At 42.9% G+C, this 24,802-nt stretch overlaps 1 protein-coding gene across 5 annotated transcripts in view; it reads left to right on the forward strand.

Moving 5' to 3' along the window:
• The first annotated feature begins 1,733 nt into the window (after positions 1-1,733).
• LOC139424451 (aromatic-L-amino-acid decarboxylase-like) overlaps positions 1,734-24,802 on the forward strand; it is a 34,169-nt gene continuing 11,100 nt past the window's right edge. For all 5 annotated transcript variants that reach the window (XR_011635943.1, XR_011635942.1, XR_011635944.1 and 2 more), the window contains exons 1-6: positions 1,734-1,835; positions 7,178-7,385; positions 8,683-8,796; positions 9,939-10,058; positions 18,883-19,017; positions 21,771-21,920. Coding sequence is in view for 2 of the 5 variants with exons in the window: in XM_071176298.1 (XP_071032399.1) it covers positions 7,185-7,385; positions 8,683-8,796; positions 9,939-10,058; positions 18,883-19,017; positions 21,771-21,920 (720 nt within the window). In the remaining 3 variants the exon portion in view is untranslated. The remainder of the gene's footprint in view (positions 1,836-7,177; positions 7,386-8,682; positions 8,797-9,938; positions 10,059-18,882; positions 19,018-21,770; positions 21,921-24,802) is intronic.

The following is a 24,802-nucleotide window of genomic DNA, read 5'->3' on the forward strand; positions in this document are numbered from 1 at the left end:
CCACTATAGCGAATCAAATACTCTACTTAAACTGGCAATCATCCATTGAAACAATAACAAAGCATATTCCCCACACTATGTTTCAGTAGAAAGCTGAGGGATGGGGCTGGAGTAACTACTCTCAAATGCATAGACAGAGCTATGGATGCAAGGACTGACCATGATATAGCAATTAAAGTTTGTTTTGAGGCCATGTGGTTTGTTTACATTTTCTTTGTTTACAAACATTAAAGTAAAACAAGCTTATATTTTGGGTTCTGGTGGGGGTACGACAGTTGGATTAAGCTCATGAGGCATTTATAAGTTATATTCTTCAAGAATCAGTGGGAAGCTACTTATTTTAACTTAATTTATAAATCCCAAAAATGATGTAGCAACTGCAGATTGCCCCTTTAAGAGACAAATGTCATGAACTAACTTTCAAATGTTCAGGATTGTTCACGTCCCAACAATCAATATTCATTCAAAAGCATTACAGATGTTGGCACAAAACGGTTAAGAGCTGAGAGGCACAGAATTTGACTTGGAAAATGTACTCTATACAGACCTAATGCTGTGTTAATAACATCTTGTAAATTCGTAAATACAAGCATACAACTGTAAAGAAAAATCCACTTGACCGCCCCTCCAAATGGTAATTACTAGGAAACTGTTCTATTATCCCTGAGCTCCGACTTCTCCCATGTTGAACTCTGACGTAACCCACTAAGGATATGACCTCTATAACAGTATTTTCGGCAGTTAAATGAAACAACAAAAACATGATTTATTCATTTGGTTTGTGAACACTTTAATTTGTTTGCGAGCACTAGCTGTACTTTTAGTTTATGGTTGATGTGGCTTTTTTGCCATTAGTCAACGTTTCTCAAGTTCAAGGGACGTGAATTCATCTAACTCGTATTCTCAACTTCACAATTGGTAATTACCACTTTGCCACGTGGTTATGAATGCAGCATAAGAATGGAGCAATCATCCAGGCCCCATAAGAGAATGTAGATAAATCAACATCCTGGTTATGCAGATGAGAATTGAGATGTACTCTGATTTTCAGATGACGAGGTATCATGTTATCTTGCTTGAGGTCTTTCATCAGATTGACATCTGGCCAGTCTGTATAAACTAAAATGTGTATTTAAGCATTACGATATCCACAGACCCTAGAGGATGCATAACCACATATATTTTGGAACTAGTTTTAGCTTGTTGACAGTGGCAAAAATGTATAAAGTCAACATAGTTCACATTATTTCAATTTACTTTATCAATCTAATGCATTTTACCCAGATTTCCACCACAAATCAACAAAGGAGTTTGGTTTATTGATTTAACTATATCAAATATAAACCGAAACAGTATACTTAAAATGAGTCATAACAGGGTTTATAAGTAGTTTGTAAATGTTAAATTAGTAGTTTATAAATGGTTTATAAGTATGTAATAAACAGTTATACCCCATTGGTTGAAATTATGCTTGTCAGTTAACTGCTTTCCAAAACCCAAGATTATGAGGCTTAATTGATAAGTGGTAATACTAACAGTAATATCAATTAACAATAGTAGTTATAATAGTGCCGTGCAACAGGTGTGTACTAAGCCTTTGTGTCGATCAGGCTGTGTGGAAAATTAGTAGGATCTCATTAACTCCTTGTGAATCAGCCCTTCCTGCCTGTGCACACTGCCTTGGCCAGGAGCCACACTCCCATTGGCTGGCTGAGGGGGGCCACTGGGCAGATAAAAGAGCTGTGCTTGCCGCTCCTGCTGTACACCACTGCACACTGCTGCTGTGTATGAAGACTGAAGGAGAGGAGGACCCGACCACGACTGTGCCCGACAACGTGAGTACACCCACCGCCAACCATCTACTACCACCCACCATATACTCTAATACTCTTATGGTTTTTCAGGACTGCAGGTCTCTACTGGGCTGCAGAATATATGCACACCGGGGGCTGTATGTACAGTATCATAGTAAGAGTGCTGGTCTAGGATCAGGTCCTTCCGGTGTATATATAATCTTTGTCATTATGGTCCAAAGGTCCAAACTGTTCCTATATCAGCACTCCTTAACTTGATATGTACAGCTCTGGCAGAGAGGATTGATAGAAACAACAACACCTGAATGACTATGTTGGGTTGTACACACACTTACAAATTCTCTTACAAATTCCAAAAGGGTTCTTCGGCTGTCCCCATAGGAGAACCATTTCTGGTTCCAGGTAAAACTATTTTGTGTTCCATGTAGAACCTTCTCAGTAAAGGGTTCTAACTGGAACAAAAAGGGTTCTACCTGGAACCAAAAATAGTTATTCAAAGTGTTCTCCTATGGGGACAGCTGAAGAACCCTTTTAGGTTCTAGATAGCAATTTTGTTCTAAGAGAAGATGGCAATGTTCATATGTCTCTGTTGAGTGTTGCATGCATGGGTGGCATTCAGAATGATACGCTTCTGTAGATGTACTGTGGTGTTTCGTAACAGCTTGATAGACTATAGTGCACTTGCTTTTGTGTTTTTTTTCTCTCTTGCTTCTCTATTGCTCTTGAAATTCCCTCTGATCTGTGTCATTTGAATCAGAGCGTTTGTTCTATTACAGTTAGCTTTATGTATTGAATTTTGTAGGCTGTCGTTCCCCATTTTGATAAATCTTCAATATGTAAACACTGCAAGAAACTTGCTTACATACCTTACATTTTTAGCCTGCATGGGTTATTCATCATACATTTCAGATTAGGCCACCACGGAAACAGATTAGAAGCCTCTTTTAGACACTTTGTTTCCGTGGTGCTGCATGGGAAATCCTGCACTAAACCACTTGCTGAATGTTAGTTTAGAGATGTACATTTTGGAGTCTGGATAGGGCATAAAGAGCCAGAAGTGTACCAGCACGGTGATTAGGTTAATCACCACTAATATAATTTTTAGTCAAGCAATCAAATAGAGCAGTAGATTTAGTGGGACACACACACACACACACACACACACACCTGCATTAGTGCGGATTACAGGGGACTATCAGTAGCAGTGTTTACTGTGGTCAGTCAGGGGCAGAACACCTCTCTGTCCTGTATTAGCCTCACTATGTTATCTATCTGATCAATACATCAACTCACAATATAGGTCTGTAGTATTTGTCATGCTGCTCCTGTGTTCAAATCAAATTGTATTGGTCGCGTGCACAGTTTAGCGGGTGCAGCGAAATGCTTATGTTCCTAGTTCCTATCAATCAATACAGTAAATGTCAAACAAGCACACAATAATAAAAAATTAAATATATAAAACATTTAATGCAGTTTATATATAAATACTATGTAAACTTTATTAAAGTGACCAGCATTCAATTACTATGTACATAGGGCAGCATTCCCTAAGGTGCAGGGTAGAGTACCCGGTGGTAGCCGGCTAGTGACAGTGACAAGGGGTAAAGTAGGCTACTGGGCAGTCTCTTGGTCCTAGCTTTGATTCCCCTGTATTGTGTCTGCCTTGTAGATGAAGGACCAGTACGAAAAATAGCTGTAGTTACTACAATAAGTCGCCTTTGGATAAGAGCATCTGCTAAATGACTAAAATGTAAACAATGTATTTTAAAAAATGGTAGTGGGGTCAACAAGCCGTGGCTCGGGTGGCTGAGGTCCTTGATGATCTTCTTGGCAATGTGTGCTGCACTAAATAAACATTGCTTAGGTTTACTTCCCCATTTCTCCTTCTCCCAAATCCAGTCAGCTGATGTTCTGAAAGAGCAAATCAGCCGGGCTAGACAATCTGGACCCTTTCTTTCTAAAATCATCTGCCGAAATTGTTGCCACCCCTATTACTAGCCTGTTCACCCTCTCTTTCGTGTCGTCTGAGATTCCCAAAGATTGGAAAGCAGCTGCGGTCATCCCCCTCTTCAAAGGGGGAGACACTCTTGACCCAAACTGCTACAGACCTATATCTATCCTACCCTGCCTTTCTAAGGTCTTCAAAAGCCAAGCCAACAAACAGATTACCGACCATTTCGAATCTCACCATACCTTCTCTGCTATGCAATCTGGTTTCAGAGCTAGTCATGGGTGCACCTCAGCCACGCTCAAGGTCCTAAACGATATCTTAACCGCCATCGATAAGAAACATTACTGTGCAGCCGTATTCATTGATCTGGCCAAGGCTTTCGACTCTGTCAATCACCACATCCTCATCGGCAGACTCGACAGCCTTGGTTTCTCAAATGATTGCCTCGCCTGGTTCACCAACTACTTCTCTGATAGAGTTCAGTGTGTCAAATCGGAGGGTCTGCTGTCCGGACCTCTGGCAGTCTCTATGGGGGTGCCACAGGGTTCAATTCTTGGACCGACTCTCTTCTCTGTATACATGAATGATGTCGCTCTTGCTGCTGGTGAGTCTCTGATCCACCTCTACGCACCTCTACGCAGACGACACCATTCTGTGTACTTCTGGCCCTTCTTTGGACACTGTGTTAACTAACCTCCAGGCAAGCTTCAATACCATACAACTCTCCTTCCGTGGCCTCCAATTGCTCTTAAATACAAGTAAAACTAAATGCATGCTCTTCAACCGATCGCTGCCTGCACCTGCCCGCCTGTTCAACATCACTACTCTGGACGGCTCTGACTTAGAATACGTGGACAACTACACTACTCTGGTTAGACTGTAAACTCTCCTTCCAGACCCACATCAAACATCTCCAATCCAAAGTTAAATCTAGAATTGGCTTCCTATTTTGCAACAAAGCATCCTTCACTCATGCTGCCAAACGTACCCTTGTAAAACTGACCATCCTACCAATCCTCGACTTCGGCGATGTCATTTACAAAATAGCCTCCAACACACTACTGAACAAATTGGATGCAGTCTATCACAGTGCCATCTGTTTTGTCACCAAAGCCCCATATACTACCCACCATTGCGACCTGTACGCTCTCGTTGGCTGGCCCTCGCTTCATACTCGTCGCCAAACCCACTGGCTCCATGTCATCTACAAGACCCTGCTAGGTAAAGTCCCCCCTTTTCTCAGCTCGCTGGTCACTAGAGCATCACCCACCTGTAGCACGCACTCCAGCAGGTATATCTCTCTGGTCACCCACAAAACCAATTCTTTCTTTCCAATTCTTTCTCTCCTTCCAGTTCTCTGCTGCCAATGACTGGAACGAACTTCAAAAATCTCTGAAACTGGAAACACTTATCTCCCTCACTAGCTTTAAGCACCAGCTGTCAGAGCAGCTCACAGATTACTGGACCTGTACATAGCCCACCTATAATTTAGCCCAAACAACTACCTCTTTCCCTACTGTATTTATTTTATTTATTTATTTATTTATTTTGCTCCTTTGCACCCCATTATTTTTATTTCTACTTTGCACATTCTTCCACTGCAAATCTACCATTCCAGTGTTTTACTTGCTATATTGTATTTACTTTGCCACCATGGCCTTTTTTTTGCCTTTACCTCCCTTATCTCACCTCATTTGCTCACACCGTATATAGACTTGTTTCTACTGTATTATTGACTGTATGCTTGTTTTACTCCATGTGTAACTCTGTGTCGTTGTATGTGTCGAACTGCTTTGCTTTATCTTGGCCAGGTCGCAATTGTAAATGAGAACTTGTTCTCAACTTGCCTACCTGGTTAAATAAAGGTGAAATAAAAAATTAAAATAAACTTGTACCCTTTGAAGATGAATTACTAAAGAAGTATTTAGGTTTGATGCTGTGATGCTCATTTGAAAGGGATACTTGACACTGCCTCTGACTGGGTGGATGGGAAATTGGATGAAGACTTCCTGGAATGAGATCAAGGTCAGGTCATTTGACCTCACTCATCCATCCACTCGGGTCATGTGACAGTGTTGATGCCCATTCTGTGTTTTCTGTGACACCGGGTGCTGTAGATGACCTGTAGGGCAGGCAGTGTGCTCCCGATGGTGTGTTGGGCTGACCGCACCACCCTCTGGAGAGCCCTGAGATTGCAGACGGTGCAAATACAGCCTGACAGGATGCTCTCGATGGTGCATCTGTAGAAGTTTGTGAGGGTCTTGGGGGCCGGATGTCATGTGAAGGGACCATTTCAGGTCCTCAGCAATGTGCACACAGAGAAACTTTAAGCTTTTGACCCTCGCTCTAGATGTGGATGGGGGCTTGCTATCTTTGCTGTCTCCTAAGTCCACGATCAGATCCTTGTTTTTTTTTACGTTAAGGGAGAGGTTATTTCCTAGCACCAGTCTGCCAAGGCACTCACCTCCTCCCTGTTGACTGTCTTGCTGTTGTTGCTAATCAGGTCTACCACTGTTATGTAGTCAGCAAACTGAGTTGGAGACATGCTTGGGTGAACAGGGAGGACATGGGGGGGCTGGGCGCACACCCCTGTGGGGCCCACGTGTTGAGGATCAACGTGGCGGAGGTGTTGTAGCCTACCTTCACCACCTAGGGTTGGCCCATCAGGAAGTCCAGGTTCCAATTTCTACAGGAATGGGTTCAGACCCAGGTCCCTGAGCTTAGTGATGGGCTTGGAGGGCATTACGGTGTTGAAAGCCAAGCTATAGTTGATGAACAGCATTGTTACATGCAAATTGTAGTGGGTCTGTATGCAAATTGTAGTGGGTCTAGGTTGTCAGGTAAGATAGAGGTGTTATGGTCCTTAACTAGCCTTTCAAAGCACTTTAATGATTACAGAAGTGAGTGCTATGGGGCGATAGTCATTGAGTTCAGTTACCTTCGCTTTCTTGGGTACAGTAACAATGGTGGACATCTTGAAGCAAGTGGGGACAACAGACTTGGATAGTAAGAGATTGAATATGTCTGTAAACACTTCAACCAGCTGGTCTGCACATGCTTTGAGGACATGGCTTGGGGTGCCGTCTGGGCAGGCAGCCCTGCAAGGGTTAAAGCGCTTAAATGTCTAAATGTCTCGCTTTAGCCACGTAGATCGGGAGCACACAGTCCTCGTGAGTGGAAGGGGCCCACGTCTGCAGCTCAGTGTTGTTTTCCTCGCAGCAGGGCAAATAAGTTTAGTTTGTCCAGAAAGCAAGGTGTCGATGTCCACAATATGGCTGGCTTTCCCTTAATAATACATTATGCTAAATTGTGTGTGTGCGTGTGCGTGTGTGTGTGTGCGCGCGCACGTGCATGTACTCAGGGATTAAGTGTATGGGACTGTTACTAAAAGTGGGACATTTGTCTGTTCCAGTTGTACAATGGACGCTGCAGAGTTCCGGAGGCGAGGGAAGGAGATGGTAGACCTGATAGCAGATTACCTGGAGAATATAGAGCAGAGGCCGGTGTACCCCGACGTGGAGCCTGGGTACCTGCGGTCCCTCATCCCTGAGGAGGCCCCTGAGGAGCCCGACACCTACGAGGACGTGGTCAAAGACATTGAGAGGGTCATCATGCCTGGGGTAGGCGGCTTAGATTATTATATTATTATAGAGAAGGTGACTATTGATTGAAGGGTGATTACAGCTGTAACATGATGGTAATACTTTGCTTGAAGGTGGCATACATAAGGCCTTTATAACTTGCTCTAGGTCAGGTACTCTGTTATTGGAGATCCGCTTTCTCTCAGATTTCATCAGTGAAAAGTTCATGATTAAATATTATAATATTGATGATATCAATGAGCTGTTTACCCAGTGGCATCCGGGCCACATTGAACGATCACGAGAACATACACAACAGTCAATGCACCCAGTCACTAACCTCTAACCCTGTGCTGCTCCCAACCTCTTCCAAGGCAGTAAGAATACACATTTCCACTGTACAATGGATAAATAAAGATCTATTTCAAGAGATTATTCATTATATTGAATATATGTGTTATAATTGTTGTTATTAATCATACTGCAATACTCATTATGACAGGTTTCATAAAGGTGTTGTGAATCTCTTATGCATACTTCCTTATGAATAGGTGGTGCATATGGAATTAAATATTTTAGTCTGGTCTGTTGACAGTGGTTTAGGGATCATTCAGAAGGTGTACAGTAAGGAGCTTCAGTGTTGAACGTTTTGCTAACGAGACAAGGTGTTCCATTGTCCTTTGTTGTCTGTACTGAGCAATCAGTTAATTTAAGCTCACATTAACTGTATATGACACGTATTACCATATAGTTGTTTTTTACAAGTGGTTGGAAAATGCCACGCATTCTGTGGCCTTTCACGTGGCAAAGTTCAAAGACTTTAAATGAATGATTAACCTCACAACAATAATCTCACTGCCAGAGAAACAAACCCGTTTCAATCTATCTGCCCCCGACTCCCAACCCAAACTCTTTCCTTAGCTGTAGCATGAAAGCCGTTATTCCATTATCAATCATTATCATCTTTTTTTCCTCTACCACCTCTGCTTTTAACAGTGTGGAATAAGCCCAGTTAGTCTAATGAATGACTCACCGTGGGAAAAGCATGTAAGGGAGACAGACAGGGACACTGGCAGCTTCTAGCTTGGTGCCCCACACAGGCACAAGATGGGAATTCAGCCTGGAACAGTTTAACTGCCTTACTTGAGGGCTAGAACAGTTTAAGGGTTAAGTGCCTTGCTCAAGGGCTCAGTGGCACCATGGCAAGATATGTTATTTAGCAGGATTTTGATACCAGCAAACCTCTGAGTGCCAGCACACATCCTGTTAGATTTTCTCCGTCAGGTTACACCTGGGATTTGAACCGGCCCCTAACCTCTAGGCTACCTGTGTTAAGGTGACCCACTGGCACAGCCCGTACTTCTATGCCTACTTCCCCACGGCTAACTCCTTCCCGGCCATGCTGGCAGACATGCTGTCTGGAGCTATTGGTTGCATCGGATTCTCCTGGGTATGTATGACCTTGTCATCTTTTTCTGTCATCCTCTCTCTTTCTTTTGAATGTGATTTGAACAGTATCACCATTTTAAGACATTAAAGGGATAGTTCACCCAAATTACAAAATTACACATTGTAAGGAAGCCATTGTAAGCAGTTTATGGACAAGGTATGACAGCAATCCATGCTTTGGTTTAGATTCCATGGCACTGTTTCCAAATATAATTTTTTTAGCATTTGTGGCATAAATCCCATTCAATTCAATGGACCGATATTAGCATTTTTCGCTCATCATGTCCAAATGGTGTGGTAACTCCACAGTCCACGTACTGTAGACTGCCATTCCAGGCTTGTACAGAGCTGTGTGTTGACCCTGTCTCTAACCCCATGTTACTGTAGGCTGCCAGCCCTGCATGTACAGATCTGTGTGTTGACCCTGTCTCTAACCCCATGTTACTGTAGGCTGCCAGCCCTGCATGTACAGATCTGTGTGTTGACCCTGTCTCTAACCCCATGTTACTGTAGCCTGCCAGCCCTGCATGTACAGATCTGTGTGTTGACCCTATCTCTAACCCCATGTTACTGTAGGCTGCCAGCCCGGCATGTACAGATCTGTGTGTTGACCCTATCTCTAACCCCATGTTACTGTAGGCTGCCAGCCCGGCATGTACAGATCTGTGTGTTGACCCTATCTCTAACCCCATGTTACTGTAGGCTGCCAGCCCGGCATGTACAGATCTGTGTGTTGACCCTGTCTCTAACCCCATGTTACTGTAGGCTGCCAGCCCGGCGTGTACAGATCTGTGTGTTGACCCTTTCTCTAACCCCATGTTACTGTAGGCTGCCAGCCCGGCGTGTACAGATCTGTGTGTTGACCCTGTCTCTAACCCCATGTTACTGTAGGCTGCCAGCCCGGCGTGTACAGATCTGTGTGTTGACCCTGTCTCTAACCCCATGTTACTGTAGGCTGCCAGTCCGGCGTGTACAGATCTGTGTGTTGACCCTGTCTCTAACCCCATGTTACTGTAGGCTGCCAGCCCGGCATGTACAGATCTGTGTGTTGATCCTGTCTCTAACCCCATGTTACTGTAGGCTGCCAGTCCGGCGTGTACAGATCTGTGTGTTGATCCTGTCTCTAACCCCATGTTACTGTAGGCTGCCAGTCCGGCGTGTACAGAGCTGGAGACAGTCATGATGGACTGGCTGGGGAAGATGCTCAAGCTGCCAGAGGACTTCATCGCCGGGACACACGGACAAGGAGGAGGCGTCATCCAGGTATGGTAAAACTACCCACCATTTTTGGGGGTTAGACAATGCATTGGTTTTATTTACACAGTTGTATTCCTGTATTTCAACGGCGTACTTTCAAATACATTATTTACTTAATTAAATGGGATGTTTGTCATAGTCAGATTCAAAGTAAGGACAGCCAAGTACAGAACATATGGCATTCACAGTAGGGTCAATACCATATTTACAGTCCCTGCCACTTTGCCTTTAAAAACAATGCAGATGTTAGGAAAATAGGGAAAGCAATTGACTGCTCTCGATTCTGTTGCTGCCAGCAATTTGTCTGTCATATATTTTTTTGTTATTTTTCACCTCACAGCACCAAATAAACAGCAGGAAATTGCCTTTTTAATATGTCAGCCAAAGATGGGCTTGTGTGTGTGTGTGTACTTATTTCGTGTGGTGAAGCGTTCAGCGTTCATTTATTGTTGTGGATACTGCAGAGAGAGAGAGGCTAGCCCTCTATTGAAGCAATCGAGGAGCATGGCTCATCCTAGGGGTGTTTTGTTTATGGCTGGCGTTTTAAGTGCACTTCACTATGGCAACAAATAGGCCTCCTCACTTGTTGCCAGCCTAATGAGAGCTGTGACAAGTTGCCATCTCACATGATGCACCATGTTGCGAGGAGCATTTGAAAGAGTATGAGATGCATTTAGGAGCAGTTTTATTAAAACAGAAGCTAATGATTGAGATTTGCGTTTATGATTGGGAGTGAAATTATAATACTGTCAAATCATATCAAATTGTATTCGTCACATGCTTCGTAAACAACATGTGTGAACTAACAGTAAAATGCTTACCTACGGGTCATTCCCAACAATGCAGATTGAAAGAAAATAGATAAATAATTGAAAAATAAAATAAAAGTAATAACAGATACACAATTGATAGGAATTTTATGAATAATGACTAAACTATATCTACATTTAAATAGAACTATAACTAATTAAACTCTACCCTGTTTTACAATATCTGATTAATATTGTTAGTTCATAAGGAAGGGATTATGTAGCATGAACAAAGAGTAATGAAACATAATAAACACCATTCCATCTAGGTTGGGGAGGAATGGGTTGTGGGTTTTGAGTAAGCAAAAAGGATCGTTAACCTATGGTTGAACCGACTCAACTATAAACTCTGGGGCGTTTAGATAAGGCAGCAAGAGCATTCCCTAGGTTTTCGTTATCTGGAACTGTCTGCTGAATAGTGATAGATAATGGTGAGACTTCAGAAGTTAATCTTGATGTGTGTGTGCGCTAGGAGGTTGGAATAAACTTTTGAACCTGCTTTGTCCTGGTCGATAGGAGGAATGATATTTTATAACCTATGACGTCATATTTTGGATATAAACTGTTGTTCGTGGTTCAATGGGAGCGCGCTCCGAGAATAAATACTATTATCTCATTTTGATAAGTGTAACGGCATTCAGAGGTGGAAGAAGGATCGGACCAAAGCGCAGCGTGGTAAGCGTCCATAACGTTTATTTAAAGACATAAACTGAACACTACAAAACAATAAACGTGAAACGAATGAAACCGAAACAGTACCGTGTGGCAACAAACACTCACACGGAAACAAACACCCACAAACCAAAAGTGAAACCCACGCTACCTAAGTATGATTCTCAATCAGGGACAACAATTGACAGCTGCCTCTGATTGAGAACCATACTAGGCCGAACTCAAAAACCAACATAGAAAAACAAACAGACTGCCCACCCCAACTTACGCCCTGACCATACTAAAACACAGACAAAAACAAAGGAACTAAGGTCAGAAGGTGACAATAAGACTGGTCTCTGTCTATTTTATGCAAATAAGAATCTTACAAATTCTTATCAATAGACTGAGTGATTTTAATTAATGTACACATATATGAAATTCCGTTGACAACAATGAGAAACGATAAGTTGGCTATATACTGTACAATGAGTACCAGTAGTGAGTCAATGTGCAGGGATGCAAGGTAATTAAATAAAATATGTATATTTAGGAATAAAGTGACAGATAGTAAACAGTAGCAGCAAAAGTTAGTTATTTTGGTAGTTATTTTGTTAACTATTTAAATAACTATTTATAGCTTGGGGGTAGAATCTGTTCAGGGTCCTGTTGGTTTCAGGCATCGGTACCGCTTGCCATGCGGTAGCAGAGAGAACAGTCTATAACTTGGGTGGCTGGAGTCTTTGACAATTTTTAGGGCCTTCCTCTGACACCAACTGGTATAGAGGTATTGGATGGCAGGGAGCTCGGCACAAGTACTGGGCCATACGCACTACCCTTTGTAGCGTCTTGTGGTCGGATGCCAAGCAGTGGCCATACCAAGCAGTGATGCAGCCAGTCAAGATGCTCTCAATGGTGTAGCTATATAAAAAAAAATGAGGATCCATGATAAATCTTTTCAACTTTCTTGTCACGACTGTGTTGGTGTTTGAACCATGATAGCTGCTTAGGGATGTGGACACCGAGGAACTTGAAGCTCTCGACCCGCTCTACTACAGCCCTGTCGATGTGAATGGGGGCGTTTCCTGTAGTCCACGATCAGCTCCTTTGTCTTGCTGACATTGAGTGTGGTTCTCGGACCTCTCTTGTATTAGATTCCGTCTCTCACAGTTGAAGTGTACCTATGATAAGAATTACAGACCTCTACATGCTTTGTAAGTAGGAAAACCTGCAAAATCGGCAGTGTATCAAATACTTGTTCTCCCCACTGTACGTACCGTCACTTTGGAAACATTTTTGTCAATGCACTTATTAATGATGCCGGTGATTGATGTGGTAAACTCCTCAATGCCATCGGATGAGTCCTGGAACATATTCCAGTCGGTGCTAGCACAACAGTCCTGTAGCATAGCATCTGCTTCATCGGTCCACTTCCATATTGAGCGCTTCACTGGTATTTCCTGTTTGAGTTTTTGCTTGGAAGCAGGAATCAGGAGAATAAAATGGTGGTCAGACTTGCCAAATGGAGGGTGAGGGAGAGCTTTGTATGTGTCTCTGTGTGTGGAGCAAAGGTGATCTAGAGTTGTTTCACCTCTAATTGCACAGGTGACATGCTGGTAGAAATTAGGTAAGATGAATTTGAATTTTCCGGCGCCTCTGGATGAGCATTTTCTTGTTTGCTAATGGCCCTAAACAGCTTGTTGAGTGCGGTCTTAGTGAATGCTGACACCAATATTGGAAGCATCAGGGAGTTTTTTGTTGTCGTTTTTGGTTGGTGACATCGGGTCCGGGTGCCGCTGCCAAATGATCCGGTGGTGCCTCAGCTGGCTGGTCAGTCTTCCACACGTTGTCTGGCTCAAGACGTTTCCTTGCCTCGGTTGGCTCGGCAGGCTCTCACACCCCACATCATGTCTCAGTCGGCTCTTCGGGCTCCTATGCTTCAGCCGGCTCATCGGGCTCACACGCCTCAGCCGGCTCATCGGGCTCCCATGCCTCAGCCGGCTTGTCTGGCTCCCATGTCTCGGCCGGCCCGTCAGGCTCCCCCAGGTACGCCGGGTGGTGGGTCCTGTCATGCCTGCTCCCACTCCCCCTCCCTGGGGCTCGAGGGTGCCAGGCTGCCTGTCATTACACACACCTGTCACCATCGTTACGTGCATCAGCGCTTCTTTGGACTCACCTGGACTCCATTACTTTGTTGATTGCCCCTCCAACATCTGTCTGCTCCTCAGTTTGATACCCTTGTCAGCATTATTGTTATGTTTCCCCTGTCCAGACACTGTCCTTGTTTGTTTTATGTTGGTTATTTATTAAATATTCACTACCTGTACTTGCTTTTCGTATCCCAGCGTCTGTCCTCACTGCTACGAAAAATATAGATGAAAACTATCTTGGTAAATAGTATGGTCTACAGCTTATCATGAGGTATTCTAACTCAGGCGAGCAGAACCTTGACACTTCCTTAATATTAGAGATCGTGCATCACCTGTTGTTAACCAAGAAACATACACCATAGTCTCGAACGGAGCTAATTTCTTCTCCATTGATTGTACATTTGCCAATAGAAGAGAGGGTAGAGACGGTTTATTTACTCTCCGCCATAGTTTTGTCAGGGCACCCGCACCCTGGCCTCTATATTGCAGTCTTTTTCTCTTCCCAGTGTCGGGGATTAGGACCTGGTCCTGGGTGAGCAGTATATCTAGTGCCATTATTCTGTATAGCCTGTATAGTTAATGATGTGAAACCTCCCCAACTATCTGACGGACCTGTTCATTACTGACAAATGAAAAGAATGGAAAGAAACCCAATCTATCCTGGCTATGGTATGCACATGTGTGTTCTAGACTTACTCTAACAAGGCTCAGGCTACACAGGTATCAGTAAAGCCTCTAGTTGGACACAGTCACCATTGGTTTTTAGCATTTGTTTGTTTGCTCCGCTATTATTAACTCTTTATATCTCTAATCATGCTATTTGTTGATTAAAGTTATCATTACAAAGTGCACATGTTTTGTTAATGTTTGCTATTTCTACTTAATGGAATTGATGCAAATTAACCAATATGATGGTACAGTGTTTCCAAATGGATATGTAATATGACCTATAATTAATGACAATATGAGTGAAATAGTTTTCCTTCCCAAAATGTTTAATGAAGTATGTTAGAAAGCTGTTTTTAGGTGTTGGAAGGGTATGGGCGGCGTACCCCAACAACAGAAGGGTGTGGGTGTATGCTAGTCATTAAAAATATTAATGCGAGTGGAGTGCTGTAAAAACTGTAATATCTTATGTTTCACTGAGTCGTGGCTGAACGACGACATGGATAACATACAGCTGGCTGGGTTTTCCGTGCATCGACAAGATAGAACAGCTGCCTCCAGTAAGACAGGGGCTGGCGGTCTGTGTTTATATGTCAATAACAGCCGGTGCACTAAATATAATATTAAGGAAGTCTCAAGGTTTTGCTCGTCTGAGGTAGAGTATCTCATGATAAGCAGTAGACCACAGTATTTACCAAAAGAGGTTTCATCTATATTCTTCGTAGCTGTCTATTTACCACCACAAACCGATGCTGGCACTAAGACTGCACTCAATGAGCTGTATAAGGCCATATGCAAACAAGAAAATGTTCATCCAGAGGCGGCGCTCCTAGTAGCCGGGGAATTTAATGTGTGGAATCTTAAATCCGTTTTACCTCATTTCTACCAGCATGTTAGATGTGCCAGCCAGTAAAAAAACTCTAGACCACCTTTACTCCACACACAGAGACGAGTACAAAGCTCTCCCTCGCCCTCCATTTGGCAAATCTGACCATAACTCTATCCTCCTGATTCCTGCTTACAAGCTAAAACTAAAGCAGGAAGTACCAGTGAATCGTTCAATACGTAGGGTCAGATGACGCAGATGCTAAGCTACAGGACTGTTTTGCTAGCACAGACTATAATATGTTCCAGGATTCTTCCAATGGTATTGAGGAGTACACCACATCAGTCACTGGCTTCATCAATAAGTGCATCAATGACGTCGTCCCCACAGTGACCGTATGTACATACCACAACCAGAAGCCACGGATTACAGGCAACATCCGCACTGAGTTAAAGGGTACAGCTGGCGCTTTCAAGGAGAGGACGCTTATAGGAAATCACACTATGCCCTCCGACAAACCATCAAACAGGCAAAGCGTCAATACAGGACTAAGATTGAATCCTACTACACCGACTCCGACGCTCGTCGAATATGGCAGGGCTTGCAAACTATTACGGACTACGAAGGGAAGCACAGCTGCGAGCTGCCCAATGACACAGGCCTACCAGACGGGCTTAATGACATCTATGTACGCTTCGAGGGAAAAGCAACACTGAAGCATGCATGAGAGCACCAACTGTTCCACATGACTATGTGACCACACTCTGCGGAGCCAATGTGAGTAAGACCTTTAAACAGGTCAACATTTACAAGGCCACACTGCCAGACGGATAACCAGGATGTGCACTCTGAGCATGCGCTGACCAACTGGCAAGTGTCTTCACTGACATTTTCAACCTGTCCCTTACCGAGTCTGTAATACCTACATGTTTCAAGCAGACCACCATAGTCTATGTGTCCAAGAACACCAAGGTAACCTGCTCAAATGACTATTGACCTGTAGCGCTCATGTCTGTAGCCATGAAGTGCTTTGAAAGGCTGGCCATTATCCCAGAAACCCTAGACCCACTCCAATTTGCATACCGCACCAACAGATCCACAGATCTTATATTGCACTTAACATTGCCCTTTCCCACATGGAAAAAAGGAATGCCCAATATGAGAATGCTATTCATTGACTACAGCTCAGTGTTCAACACAGCATGCCCTCAAAGCTCATCACTGTGCTAAGGACCATGGGACTAAACACCTCCCTTTGCAACTGGATCCTGGACTTCCTGACGGGCTTCCCCCAGGTGGTAAGGTTAGGTAACAACACATCTGCCACGCTGATCATCAACACGGGGGCCCCTAAGGTGTGTGTGCTCAGTCCCCTCCTGTACTCCCTGTTCATTCATGACTGCATGGCGAAGCACGACTCCAATACACCATCATTAAGTTTGCCGACGACACAACATTGGTAGGCCTGATTACCGACAACGATGAGACAGCCTATAGGGAGGAGGTCAGAGGCCTGGCAGTGATAACAACCTCTCCCTCAATGTGATCAAGACAAAGTGGATGATCGTGGACTACAGGAAAAGGAGGGCCGAGCACACCCCCATTCTCATCGGCGGGGATGTAGTGGATTGAGAGCAGGTTGAGAGCTTCAAGTTCCTTGGTGTCCACAACACCAACGAGTTTCTTTGGTCCAAACACACCATGACAGTCATGAAGAGGAAACGACAATGCCTATTCTCCCTGAGGAGACTGAAAAGATTTGGCATGAATCCTCAGATCCTCAAAATGTTCTACAGCTGCAGTATCAAGAGCATCCTTACTGGTTGCATCACCACCTGGTATGGCAACTGCTTGGCCTCAGACCACAAGGCACTACAGAGGGTAGTGCGTATGGCCCAGTGCATCACTGGGGCCAAGCTTCCTGCCAACCAGGATCTCTATATCAGGCGTTGTCAGAGGAAGGCCCTAAAAATTGCCAAAGACTCCAGCCATCCTAGTCATAGACTGTTCTCTCTGCTACCACAAGCGGTACCGGAGCGGCAAGTCTAGGTCCAAAAGTCTTCTTAACAGCTTCTACCCCTGAACAGCCAATCAAATATCTACTCGGACGATTTGCATTGACGGCCCCCCATTGTCCCACTTCTTTTACTTTCTGTTTATTATCTATGCGTGGTCATTACATGCATAGATAATTACAGGGATTACAAGTAAGCATTTCTACAGCTGTTGTATTTGGCGCATGTGATAAATAACATTTGATTTGATTGGCCAGCTCATCCTTCTCAGGAGGATGATATCATCTTCTATGAGGAAATAGCAAGCATTTTTAAACGGTCTCTTTGTGATACAAGTTTGAGGTGGAGTTTTTTCTCCAATTTCTGCTTTGGCCACAAATACAAGTATAGGATGAGTCAATAACATTTTGGGTATAAGTTAGCAGAATCTGAACTTTTAAAAGGGAAATTTCCATTGGACGATTACTTTAATCCTTGAATTTGAAGAGGTGAATTGTTTGTTCCTTTTGACCATGCTCAGGTTGGGGGTCTGAAGCTGCGTTCGGGAGTGCCAATTATCTTGTGGTGTTGGGTAATGCAATGTTGCTAAATACCATTGGGGAGAGAAATATGTATCCTGGGTTTTTAATGCTTTAGGCATGGTTCTACAATGTTATTTAAAAGTGTATAACCTAATTACAGTATGTAATGTCAAATGCTTTACCTGAATATGGTCATAATGATTTGGAACCTATGTTCATGTAGGCCCTTTTTATGAAACATGTTGATTAATGATTGGTATCCTATTTAATATCTGTCATTCATCTACTAGACAGGGTTAAGGTCAGTATGCAACCTTTATTTAACTAGGCAAGTCAGTTAAGAACAAATTATTATTTACTAGGTTCGACCTACCCTGGCCGAATTGTGCGCGCCGGACTCCCAATCACAGCCGGATGATACAGCCTGGATTCAAACCAGGGACTGTAGTGATGCCTCTTTTACTGAGATGAAATGTCTTAGACTGCTGCGCCACTCGGGAGACCCATGCAGGCATGATTGAGGTCTGGTTTAGGTTATATTTTTGACGGCTTTATTATTTACTCCCTGTTAATCGACTAAACACCCTCATCCGTTTTACACCATGCCAACTTATCGGCCGCCTCCTTCCTGAAACCACAGCCAGAGCGCCACTTCACACCATTGTAAAACTCAGGATGGATTGATTTACGTGATCTAACTTGATATTTCCATTAGTTCAGGAGTCATGCTCGATATGTGCAATCTGAACATTTGTTGTGTCGCATACATTTTCCTAAATAATAGTTGAACAAATGACTTGTGGGTGTCTGAGACATATCAGTTATTTTCAGTCATTAAGGTGTGGACATTATTGTTAACAGGCAGGCTAGCAGATAGGATCAAAGGATATTCTAACAACACAACAAGCTGACTCAATAGGCATTGATGATGCTTAGTGGCTGTGCATATGAATAGCCTCAGCAAAGAACAAGAGTTCTTTGAAAACCATCAGGTTTGTATGGAGCAGATTTTATATGTAAAGTACGTGTTTTATAGAACATTTTGCACTGGGTATCTGATCTAACCAGACTTCCCAAGACAGTTTGTCTTGACCCTCCCTATGACACCAGATGAGGTACATGTTGCAAGGCCTACTGGTTTGACTGAAGTCATTGAAAATCACCCCACTTACTTTCCTCTGTCTTTCTGAAGGGTACGGCCAGTGAGGCGACTCTGGTGGCTCTCCTAGCTGCCCGCTCCAGGGCGGTCAGAATGATCCTGGCCAGTGACCCACAGCGTCCAGAGACTGGCATTACCTCCAAACTGGTGGCCTACTCCTCCGACCAGGTCAGGTTTCTACTCTTGCTCTTATTAATCCTACTCTTACCCTGAACAGGTCAGGCCACATAACTGGATGATTACTTTAGAGCACTTTAACCCAATCAGACCCACCGTAATGCAGGTGTGTTATTAACCAATAGATAAAGAGGGAATCATTCACAAAATAATAAACAAATGTTTGCTTTTTATCGTTATAATTTTGGGTATTAGTTCCTCTTTATCTATTGTTTAAAATATGATATACACTGCATTAGGAAAGTATTCAGACCCCCTCACTTTTTCCACATTTTGTTACGTAAAGCCTTGTTCTAAAATTGATTAAATAAAATGTTTCCCTCATCAATCTACACATAATAACCCATAATGACAACGCAAAAACAGCTTTTTAGAAATGTTTGCAAATGTGTGTATATATATATATATATATATAAAAATTTTAACTTATTTACATAAATATTCAGATCCTTTGCTATGAGACTTTAAATTGAGAGGTTGAGAGGTTTCTACAGCTTGATTGGAATTCACCTGTGGTAAATTCAATTGATTGGACATGATTTGGAAAGGCACACACCTGTCTATATAAAGTCCAACAGTTGACAGTGCATGTCAGAGCAAAAAATTAGCCATGGGGTCGAATTAATTGTCTGTAGAGCTCCGAGACAGGATTGTGTCGAGGCACAGATCTGGGGAAGGGTACCAAAAAATGTCTGCAGCATTGAAAATCCCCAAGAACACTGTGGCCTCGATCATTCTTAAATGTAAGAAGTTTGGAACCACCAAGACTCTTCCTTGAGCTGGCCACCTGAGCAATCAGGGGAGAAGGACCTAGGTCAGGGAGGTGACCAAGAACCCGATGGTCACTCTGACAGAGCTCCAGAGTTCCTCTGTGGAGATGGGAGAACCTTCCAGAAGGACAACCATCTCTGCAGCACTCCACCAATCAGGCCTTTATGGTAGAGTGGCCAGACGGAAGCCACTCCTCAGTAAAAGGCACAAGACAGCCCGCTTAGAGTTTGCCAAAAAACACCTAAACCTAAACAAGATTCTCTGGTCTGATGAAACCAAGATTGAACTCTTTGAATTCACCTTTGGTCTGAATGCCAAGCGTCAAGTTTGGAGGAAACCAGGCACTGCTCATCACCTGGCCAATACCATCCCTACAGTGAAGCATGGTGGTGGCAGCAAAATGCTGTGGGAATGTTTTTCAATGGCAGGGATTGGGAGACTAGTCTGGATTGAGGGAAAGATTTACAGAGCAAAGTACAGAGGGATCCTTGATGAAAACCTGCTCCAAAGCGCTCAGGACCTCAGACTGGGGCGAAGGTTCACCTTCCAACAGGACAACAACTCCCAATGGAGGAGTGGCTACATGACAAGTTTTTGAATGTCCTTGAGTGGCCCACCCAGAGCCCAGACGATGACGTCTCCTTCAGTGACCTGACCATTGCATTTATGTATAGCCTAGTGGCCCATTGGCAAATAATAATAATGATAATATGATTCAAGGTAAATGGCAAATTCTAGTACAAAATAATACAAATGATAAGATAAATAATGTCTCGTTAATCAAAGCTTCATTAATTGTAGCACTACAAATGTCACATACTGTACATGCTCAAATGCACATTATTATTAGTATTATTTGGTGCTATAATTTGCCAATTACCTTGACATATATTATCATCATAATTGTTTTATATTGTGTTTATTATTATTATTTATTTTTTGTATATATATTTTTTACCCCCTTTTTCACCCCAATATTCGATCTTGTCTTATCGCTGCAACTCCCCAATGGGCTTGCGAGAGGCGATGGTGGAGTCATGTGTCCTCCGAAACATGACTCGCCTAACCGCGCTCCTTAACACCCGCCAGCTTAACCTGGAAGCCAGCCACACCAATGTGTCAGAAGAAACACCGTTGAACTGGTGACCGGAGTCAGCCCGCAGGCACCTGGCCTGCCACAAGGAGTCACTAAAGCGCGATGAGCCAAGTAAAGCCCCACCGGTCGAAACCTCCAAATGGCGCAGTGCCTTAGACTGCTGCCCCACTCGGGAGACCCCTATATTCTTTTGTTTCAATGGGCCACTGGGCTATAAATGGTCAGTGCAATGGTCAGGTCACTCTGAGGGAGACATCCCCTTTTTACATCCTGTACAATGAATTAAAGTGAGCTAAAATAAATACATCTCTGCTTTTTTTGTAGCTTTCTTCAACTCCTTTCTGCCTTGAATTAGTCATTTTGTAAGCCTTTCTTGTGATATGGGTCTGTTTGTCAGGCAGCACAGTCATGCTAGCTCTGCTCTGTTGACCTGAGCAGGATGGGATTAGATTATTGCTCTGCCCCTAGGACAACACTGGCCTTTATGGGGAAGAGGAAAATAGCCCGTGATGTCACACAGTACAACTGGTACTTTAACATCTTACATGATGGACGGACTACAAACATTATTTAATCTTTGGCCAAATGTAGAGTACTATATGCCGAGATAGAATGATAATTTAGAATACTGTAAAATAACCTATTATCATGATCTTGCTTAAATCTGGTTGCCGTGACGGTGTTGGCTGTCTTTAAGTCACCAAAATCATTATCTCTCTTTGTGATGTTGTTGGCTATCTTAGGAGCTCTATTTGGTTTGACGTTGTACAATTTCTTGAAGTGATCTACATGTATATCATCTACTCTTTTTGGGTTGTGACATAGTTGGCTATCTTGAAGTCACCTGTGTTAACTCTACTCTACGCTCTTTGAACAGGCTCACTGCTCGGTGGAACGAGCAGGTATGATTGCCGGAGTGAGGATGAAGAAGATTCCAACGGAGCAGTCAGACAAGTACGCTGTCCAGGGAGAGACCCTCCGGAGAATGATACAGGAAGACAAGGCTGCAGGACTCATCCCCTTCTACGTAAGAACAGAACACACCCATCCCCTTCTACAGTACAGTGGCTTGCAAAAGTATTCACCCCCTTGGCATATTTCCTATTTTGCTGCCTTAAATGTAAAACTTCTTAAGGATCCTTGAGATGGATGAAATCATACCTTGAAGGCAGAACTCAGTGTGTCAGAGGGAGCAATGAGCTGTCGCCCACTCTTGGCTATGATGTGGGCGTGCCCCAAGGGTCAATACTGGGGCTCCTCCTGTTCAGCCTGTACATTAATGATCTGCCTTCTGTCTGTACGGGGTCTGAAGTTCAAATGAGCAAACAACAAAGAGCAAACAACAAGCTGAACAAGAACTCACTACTGTAATGGTCCAGGTTACAAAGTGGCTCAGTGACTCGTGTTTGCATCTCAATGTGAAAAAACTGTTTGCATGTTCTTCACAAAGAGGGCAACAGATGCTACTGAGCCAGATGTCTATGTGTCAGGGGAGAAGCTCCAGGTGGTATCTAATTTTAAGTACCTTGGCATCATACTTGATTCCAACCTCTCTATTAAAAAGCATGTGAAAAAGGTAATTCAAATAACCAAATTCCAACTAGCTAATTTCAGATTTATACGAAATTGTTTGACTACAGAGGTAGCAAAATTGTACTTCAAATCTATGATACTCCCCCACTTAACATACTGCTTGACTAGTTGGGCCCAAGCTTGCTGTACGACATTAAAACATATTCAGTCTGTCTACAAACAGGCTCTCAAAGTGCTTGATAGGAAGCCCAATAGCCATCATCACTGTTACATCCTCAGAAAGCATGAGCTCCTGACTTGGGAAAATCTTGTGCAATACACCGACGCATGTCTTGTATTCAAGATCCTAAATGGCCTGGCTCCCCCTCCACTCAGTATTTTTGTTAAATAGAAGACCCAAATATATGGCAGCAGATCCACAAGGTCTGCCATGAGAGGTGACTGTATAGTTCCCTTATTAAGGAAAAGCACCTTTAGTAAATCTGCTTTCTCTGTGAGAGCTTCCAATGTCTGGAATACACTGCCATCAGACACACATAACTGCACCACATATCACACTTTCACAAAATGCATGAAGACATGGCTAAAGGTCAATCAGATTTGTGAACATAATCCCTAGCTGTGTATTGCCGCTTTCCATGTTGTCTGTTGTCTGTAGCTTGTGAGGTGTGGAAACACTTTGTTGCTTTTATGAATTTTGTCTTGCGGCTTTTTGTTCTATGTTGCTCTGTCTGTATGCTACGTCTTGCTTGTCCTATGTTGCTCTGTGTGCTCACTGCTCAATGATTGTCTATATTGTAATTGTTTTTAATAACCTGCCCAGGGACTGCGGTTGAAAAATAGCCTGCTGGCTAAAACCGGCACTTTTACTGAAACGTTGATTAATGTGCACTGTCCATGTAAAAATAAAATAAATTTAAGCTCAAACTCAATCAGCGTTCCCGTCAATGGGACAGTTGTAAATCATGCAGTGAAAAAAATGCCATGCTATTGTTTGAGGAGTGCTCCTAACAACAAAACATATTTTTCATCGCGATAGGTTTGATAAATTCATTTCTGAAGGTGAAATGTGTACTTACATTCTTAAATCGTGCTCTGATTTATCATCCAAATGGTCCCAGAGATAACATGAAGTGTTGTTTTGTTAGATAAAATCCTTTTAAAATCCTTTTTCATATTCTAAAAATCGATTTTGTATTTCTACTCGTTCAATTTGCAAAGAAAGGAATTTGTGAAAATCTCACCCTAAACGTTGTTTCAACGAGTCAAATCACGTTTGTATCTATTCCGCAGAGATCCTAGAAGGTAACAAGACTTCACTATTTCATTAGGGGTGTAGTATATCCTATAGGACACCATATTTGGTCAGAGAGCGATGCCTTCTTGGCACGCCGATGACGTGGGCGGCCATCACTTGAACGACTGTATCTTTGTCAAATAAGCACCAACCAAACAAAGTTAGATAGATAGCCAATGAGCTGGGCTTTACGGGAGTATCCATGTATATGTTGTAAAATGTAGCTACTAACCTTGTACGACAGCATGCCTTTTCATTTTGGACAAAAATTATAAGGATATTCAGAGTTATGAAGTTATGAAAACTGGTTGTTTTGCAAATGTTGAACTTATAATATGGATACTAATACTTCAAAAGCTAAATCAAAGTCCAAATATACAGATTTGGTGATATTCTTGCTGAAAAATGGAATATGAATGCGAATGTCTCCTTCATGATTTTCCCAAATGTACCTGGGGACTTCACACTAAATGTCATGTAGTTCGCTCATTCTTCAAGTTATCCGTCTGAAATTTTGCACATACACTGCTGCCAACTTGTGTACACCGTCGGAATTACAACCAGAGTGATGGCTAGAATTATGACTTTTCTCTTGCATTTCAAAGATGGTGGTAGAAAAAGATTGCTTTTTCTTTTCTTTGTATTTTCTTCTACCATTCTCCTACATTCAATTCACATTTCCACAAACGGTACCAATAATATGCATAATATGGGGCGGCAGGGTAGCCTAGTGGTTAGAGCGTTGGACTAGTAACCGGAAGGTTGCAAGTTCAAATCCCTGAGCTGACAAGGTACAAATCTGTCGTTCTTCCCCTGAACAGGCAGTTAACCCCCTCCTAGGCCGCCATTGAAAATAAGAATGTGTTCTTAACTGACTTGCCTAGTTAAATAAAGCTAATTATTTTTTTTAAATATCCTTGCTTCAGGGCCTGAGTTACAGGCAGTTAGATTTGGGTATGTCATTTAGGCGAAAATTGAAAAAAAGGGATCTTAAATGTATTTTTAGGGGGTTTGTATATCATTTTGATTTACACAACATGCACTTTGAAGATGCAACATTTTTTTAATTGTAAAACAAA

The sequence above is a fragment of the Oncorhynchus clarkii genome, chromosome 2 (genome assembly GCF_045791955.1).
Source record: "Oncorhynchus clarkii lewisi isolate Uvic-CL-2024 chromosome 2, UVic_Ocla_1.0, whole genome shotgun sequence".
NCBI classification, from domain to species: domain Eukaryota; kingdom Metazoa; phylum Chordata; class Actinopteri; order Salmoniformes; family Salmonidae; genus Oncorhynchus; species Oncorhynchus clarkii.